Consider the following 7,378-nt stretch of genomic DNA (forward strand, 5'->3'; position numbering starts at 1 on the left):
CCAAGGGTTCACATACTTTTCCCACCCTACACTGTGAATGTTTACATGGTGTGTTCAATAAAGACATGAAAACGTATAGTTGTTTGTGTGTTATTAGTTTAAGCAGACTGTGTTTGTCTATAGTTGTGACTTAGATAAAGATCAGATCAAATTGTATGACCAATTTCTGCAGAAAGCCAGGTAATTCCAAAGGGTTCACATACTTTTTCTTGCCACTGTATATCTGGTTATACTCTGCACACCACCGGATGGACCATCTTACTCCTAAATAACTGGACCCAGAGCTGCTTCCGGTGCCTGTCTAACCCAGGAAATACAGCAGTATTGGCTTTTCATTTATCTGACTTTAATTTATCTGCATGTCCAGCCCTTATAATTAAGTGTTTTAAAATGGTATTTTCAGGACAACCAGGGATACAAGTAGAACACAAAATAATTTGACATTAACAATTGCATTCATGAGTTTTTTTTACAAATACAATAAGGTCCGCCAAATCAACACACACACACACAAAAAAAACTGATAAAATGAATTTACAGCGCCTTCAGAAAGTATTCACACCCCTTGACTTTTTCTACATTTTGCTGTGTTACAACCTGAACATAAAATGGATTACATAGAGATGTGGTGTCACTGGCCTACACACAATAACCCGTAATGTCAAAGTGGAATTATGTTTTTAGAAATATTTACAAATGAATTAAAAATAAAAAGCTGAAATGTCTTGAGTCAAGTATTGCAGAGAAACCCCTTTGTTACACTAAGCCTAAATGAGTTCAGGAGTAAGTTGCATGGACTCTGTGTGCAATAGTAGTGTATAACATGATTTTTGAATGACTACCTGATCTCTGCACCCCATACAATTATCTGTAAGTCCCTCAGTCGCGCAGTGAATTTTTAACACAAACCACAAAGATCAGGGAGGTTTCAATGCCTCTCTCAAAGAAGGGCCGCTATTGGTACTGTAGATGGGGAAAAATAAAAATGGAATATCCCTTTGAGCATGGTGAAGTTATTAATTACACTTTGGATGTAACTGGATCCTGGACGTCCTGACGGGCCGCCCCAGGTGGTAAGGGTAGGTAACAACACATCCGCCATGCTGATCCTCAACACAGGGGCCCCTCAGGGGTGCGTGCTCAGCCCCCTCCTGTACTCTCTGTTCACTCATGACTGCACGGCCAGGCACGACTCTGACACCATCATTAAATTTGCCGATGACACAACAGTGGTAGGCCTGATCACCGACAACAACGAGACAGCCTATAGGGAGGAGGTCAGAGACCTGGCCGTGTGGTGCCAGGACAACAACCTCTCCCTCCACGTGATCAAGACAAAGGAGATGATTGTGGACCACATGAAAAAGAGAACCGAGCACGCCCCCATTCTCATCGACGGGCCTGCAGTGGAGCAGGTTGAGCGCTTCAAGTTTCTTGGTGTCCACATCACCAACAAACTAACATGGTCCAAACACACCATGACAGTTGTGAAGCGGGCACGACAAAACCTATTCCCCCTCAGGAGACTAAAAAGATTTGGCATGGGTCCTCAGATCCTCAAAAGGTTCTACAGCTGCACCATCGAGAGCATCCTGACTGGTTGCATCACTGCCTGGTATGGCAACTGCTCGGGCTCCGACCACAAGGCACTACAGAGGGTAGTGCGAACGGCCCAGTACATTACTGGGGCCAAGCTTCCTGCCATCCAGGACCTCTATACCAGGCGGTGTCAGAAGAAGGCCCAAAAAATTATCAAAGACTCCAGCCACCCTAGTCATAGACTGTTCTCTCTGCTACCGCATGGGAAGCGGTACCAGAGCGCCAAGTCTAAATCCAAAAGGCTCCTTAATAGCTTCTACCCCCAAGCCAAAAGACTGCTGAACAATTAATCAAATGGCTACCTTAACTATTTACATTAACCCCCCCCTGCTGGTACTCGCTGTTTATTATCTATGCATAGTCACTTCACCCCTACCTACATGTACAAATTACCTCAACTAACCTGTACCCCCACACATTGACTTGGTAGCAGTACCCGTATCCCTGTATATAGCCTTGTTATTGTTATTTTATTGTGTTACTTTTTAGTTTATTCAGTAAATGTTTTCTTAACTCTATTTATTGAACTGCAATGTTGGTTAAGGGCTTGTAAGTAAGTATTTCACGGTAAGATCTACACCTGTTGTATTCGGTGCATGTGACAAATACAATTTGATTTGATAATTACTGTGTAAGTCTATGGACGGGGGTGAGAACCATGAGCCTCCTAGGATTTGTATTGAAGTCAATGTACCCAGAGGAGGACAGAAAATAGCTGTCCTCCGGCTACACCATGGTGCTAGAGAGTGCTGTTGAGGCTACCTTCATTACAAAATAGGGTGTTTTAATCAGTTATTTGATGATCTAAAAAGATAACTTTTTTAACGTTTCATTGTTTTTATTTTCATGAAATTCACTGAGTAGGATGGTGCACATTTTAAGGGGCCGATGGTGGTGGTGGTCATAACCACTTTTCTTACCTTACTCATCAGAGAGGAGTTGTTGTGTCTAGTCCTTGAAGATGCCATGGTTGTGACGGCAGACACTCCCAACTCCTTGACTTCAGCTGCTGGCTGCTCTGTAACAGATGGACCTCACCAGCTTTTGTCCACTTTGCTTACCTGCTTTAAGTTAGGTAAAACCTAACATAACTGACCTGCCTTGATCAATAAAATCACACTAAGCTACACATACAAGGCTAAGCCAAGAAGCTAAACTGATGATGCATTACATTGTTTCCAAGTTAATGCCACTGATAATAACATATCTGGCTACTTACTGTTGGAGAACCACAGAAAGTCAGTCTACTCAGACCATCTCAAGCCGCCTGCAAATATATTTATAACTAACCCAAGATAGTTCATCTGTGTCGTTTTCAATGGGAGCGAATTCATTATAGTGGGTTGAACAAGCAAGGAGGTGGGCAGAGCCAAGCACTAGCTAGCGCGATCCTATTGGCGTTCTGGCATGTATTTGAATATTTCTGTTAGGGAACGCATTCTCTGTGAAGCGTGTGTGTGTGTGTCCAAGAACTCAATTCGCCTTTGTTGCCCTTGTAAACAACGTAATTTTTTTAAACTTTGGCAAAGGGCCACGTCTACAAAACTTAGTGCAACCTGTTTCGTAACATATTTTTGGGGAACAGAAAACTATTCAGTTCGGCCTTTTCTCCATTGAGAAAATCAGCAGAAAATGTTTCCAGTTCCATCTCGCGTCATACTCTCCCACTGAAGGAGATTCCAACCGGATGCATCAGATTTATACATCCGGTGAAACATCTGGCTTCTTGTTCTCTGTGCCGCCTATTTATATGGTTGGGCACTGTCATATATGACACAGTCTATTGCAGCGTTTTGCTGTCATTATATTGACAAAATGTAATCATCAATGTGCTTTGATTTTCTTGAGGACTTTTCGGAAGAAAAAACAATAATGGCCACAAACAAGGACACCTCAGACAAGCCTAAAGCTTCAACAATATTCTATTGTCAAATAAATACATGGTATTCAATCTATGTGCCCAGCATATTCATCTCCCATGTCTGACTCCATGACTCGCGACTGTAGGTCCACTGGCGACACATGAGGATTGTAAATTCCTTCCCGGTTACCCGTAAATGAGAGAATATATATATTCCCACCATGCTTTGCAGAGAGAGCTAACAAACTGGTGATTTATGTTGATTACAGGATTAAATTACTCCCCCTTTGCCGCGACACACATGCAGTATATAGCCTATCATACACGACCCAAACATCTTATTGGATGAGAGAACAATTCCCAAGTCGGCTCTTTCTGACAGTGGGGCTACTCTACTCTCTTCACTCTCCGCTGCTGTCTCTCTATCTGACCGTGGCATAGCCAGCTATGTTGAGGACCGGCAATTATCGGTTAGTCAATCATAATATAGGCTGTTGATGCGTCATGCATGTTTGATAAGTGACATATTCTGTTCCAATTTAGTTTGAGTAATGAATCATACATCACGCTCTAGCTAGCAGAACAAGCTCTGAAGGTTTTTGCCAACACCTATCCGGAGAGACCTACTATAGTCCGCTGCTTCTCACTCGGAGACATCTGTATTTTACAGTGAAAATGTGGACATTAGGCTAATTGGCATAACTTTTGCTTGTGTCATTCCAGGAACATGTATCAAGGGGAAGGCACGAGGCTGCGTGGCGCGCGGGAAAGGAAGCGTCTTGCCCTGTGCATCAACCAGGTAGGATACACATCAGTCTCCAGAAGTCACGCTGCTGTTTCAAATGCGTTTACGTTTATCGTTTAAAGATTACACTGTAGCCTATGCGTTGATGACTTACGCCATGTTGACGATTATTCTGTAACCTACCTATGGTAGTTCAATGATTTTGAAATGCATTTGTGTTAATTATTGTTCTGGGTCGTTTTGTGTGTATGGACTTCCGTTGGCTGATTTCAGTTGGTTTTAGCACTGCTGGGATTGATAATGTGTTAAGAGTGGTCTCTGGGCACACAGAAAAGCCTTCCTAAAACATAACAGAAACAGTTCCACTGGAATCCGCTACTATAACATCATTTTAGTCTCCTTCAACAGCTGTCTACTGTGCAAAAGGTAGCCTACAGTGAAGCTGAAAGTCTTCCAAACTAGCACTCAGTTGCACCAAGTTACAAAAACCCAACCCGTTCAATTAAAGCGGCGAGATGGTCTTTCAGCACCATGGACAGCGAAGCCCCGTGTCTGTAGTCTCTCTCTCTCTCTCTCTCTCTCTCTCTCTCTCTCTCTCTCTCTCCCTCCCTCTCTCTCGCACCCATACTTTCATTGTCTTCCAACTGTCATTTAATGAACTGGCTTTGCCAGCCAATTCAAATAATACAGTAGACTGAATCAATTCCGTGTGTCATTCATCGTTGATTTCGAGTCGTGGGCTGGCACTTTTCTCCGTCTGCCAGCGGCAGCTGTTAAGGTCTCATTAAAATCCTGTCCACCAACCTCCACACTCCAAACAAATGTCATTTTCCAGTCGAGAAAAGGCAAATGCAGACGACCTCTCACTCCTTAATTAAATCTCTGAATACAATCTGATTCATTTAGTGCATCTAAAGAGATAACCCAGGCCTAATTGTGCATATGTGTTACATGAGGGTGACCGGCAGAGTTTCACCACTTTTGGTTCATGGGAGAGAAAACACATTTTTATTTTCGATTGAAAATGATCCTGGTGATTAGCCCCAAAATAATGGGAACAGCTCTTGCCTAAACAAATCTATATGCTGCGCAGGAATAATAGTCACAAGACAGTCTGACACACAGCGGAAGAAACAACTTTCAACGCGTGATCTATTTGTCTGTGTGTCCGTGCGTGTGTGTGTGTCAGCCTGCAACCAATCCACCTGGCCGCGCGCAGCTCGTGAATATGTAATGCGAAGTGCATTACAGCGCTTTATTAGGCTTGGGGGATTATTGAGAACGAACGCCTGAAAGCACAGCACAATCCCGTATCTTCTAACGCTGTGCTATGTTATGTTATACTGCATTTTACATTTACATTTTAGTCATTTAGCGACTTACAGTAGTGAATGCATACATTTCATTAAACATTTTTTTAAATGTTTTTCCTGTGCTGGCCCCCCGTGGGAATCGAACCCACAACCCTGGTGTTGCAAACACCATGCTCTACCAACTGAGCTACAGGGAAGGCTAGACGCTGTCGCGACACACACGCTGTCAGTGTGGTGATCATGTGCTGTGCTTTTCATCCCTCTTCACTTTGTTCGTTTTCAGATATATAGGCTAGTTGGTTGTTCACAACTCTCATTCTAGATCAATTATGTTTTTTTTAGCCTTCTTTCACTCCTGCAGGATAGGATACTGGGCTATAGGATCTCCTAACTTGGTACGGTTTTAGCAACTACAGACTGGTGTTAGTTACCCACAGCATTAATCCACTCAACAATAATTCATAACCGTTCCAATCAGCAGCCGGCTAGACTCAAACTATTTGATTTGACAGTTGTATTTTGTGAAATGTGAAGAAATCAATAACCTCTAGCCCCTACAGCTACCAGAGGATGTTTATACAGCCAAGACAATGAGGACCTGCTTAGAATACTATTCACTAATGTAAATAATAAGATAACAATTCCAGAGTACGATACCTCTGTATCTGACAGAGAATTATGTGAGGTGCGGCAGTGGGGAGGGTGAAGGTTATCGCAGTGTCTTGTGTTGTATAGATGGATTTCAGAATTAACCTGGAAGAATCCTTTGAAGGGTGTAGGTAGAGCACTGGTCCACTATATACCATTGAACACGTAGTTAGTGAGTTTACAGGATTAGTGAAATCCTGCCTAGTGGAGTTGGTATGGTAGTGAGATCTACTGTAAAAGCCTATAATGTGTGAAGGAGGGGGTCATATTTCAGAAGTACATTATCGTCTCTCCGTTTCCCCGTGGGACTCCACTCTGCTGACTGTCGTCTCCGTTTCCCCGTGGGACTCCACTCTGCTGACTGCCGTCTCCGTTTCCCCGTGGGACTCCACTCTGCTGACTGTCGTCTCCGTTTCCCCGTGGGACTCCACTCTGCTGACTGCCGTCTCCGTTTCCCCGTGGGACTCCACTCTGCTGACTGTCGTCTCCGTTTCCCCGTGGGACTCCACTCTGCTGAGTAACGTCTCCATTTCCCTGTCGGACTCCGCTCTGCTGAGTAACGTCTCCATTTCCCTGTAGGACTCCACTCTGCTGAGTAACGTCTCCATTTCCCTGTAGGACTCCCCTCTGCTGAGTAACGTCTCCATTTCCCTGTAGGACTCCACTCTGCTGAGTAACGTCTCCATTTCCCTGTAGGACTCCACTCTGCTGAGTAACGTCTCCATTTCCCCGTGGGACTCCACTCTGCTGAGTAACGTCTCCATTTCCCTGTAGGACTCCCCTCTGCTGAGTAACGTCTCCATTTCCCTGTAGGACTCCACTCTGCTGAGTAACGTCTCCATTTCCCCGTAGGACTCCACTCTGCTGAGTAACGTCTCCATTTCCCTGTAGGACTCCACTCTGCTGAGTAACGTCTCCATTTCCCTGTAGGACTCCACTCTGCTGAGTAACGTCTCCATTTCCCTGTAGGACTCCACTCTGCTGAGTAACGTCTCCATTTCCCTGTAGGACTCCACTCTGCTGAGTAACGTCTCCATTTCCCTGTAGGACTCCACTCTGCTGAGTAACGTCTCCATTTCCCTGTAGGACTCCACTCTGCTGAGTAACGTCTCCATTTCCCCGTAGGACTCCACTCTGCTGAGTAACGTCTCCATTTCCCTGTAGGACTCCACTCTGCTGAGTAACGTCTCCATTTCCCTGTAGGACTCCACT

At 44.3% G+C, this 7,378-nt stretch overlaps 1 protein-coding gene across 2 annotated transcripts in view; it reads left to right on the top strand.

The window, feature by feature from the left end:
- The first annotated feature begins 3,812 nt into the window (after nt 1-3,812).
- Nucleotides 3,813-7,378, top strand: part of LOC106612913 (schwannomin-interacting protein 1) — a 302,373-nt gene continuing 298,807 nt past the window's right edge. The window contains exons 1-2 of one of the 2 annotated variants that reach the window (XM_045724508.1): nt 3,813-3,930; nt 4,184-4,259. In XM_045724508.1, coding sequence (XP_045580464.1) covers nt 3,908-3,930; nt 4,184-4,259 — 99 coding nt within the window. In that variant the 5' untranslated portion in view covers nt 3,813-3,907. The remainder of the gene's footprint in view (nt 3,931-4,183; nt 4,260-7,378) is intronic. The other variant, XM_014214571.2, reaches the window with a different exon arrangement.

This window comes from Salmo salar, chromosome ssa09 (genome assembly GCF_905237065.1).
Source record: "Salmo salar chromosome ssa09, Ssal_v3.1, whole genome shotgun sequence".
Lineage (NCBI taxonomy): Eukaryota > Metazoa > Chordata > Actinopteri > Salmoniformes > Salmonidae > Salmo > Salmo salar.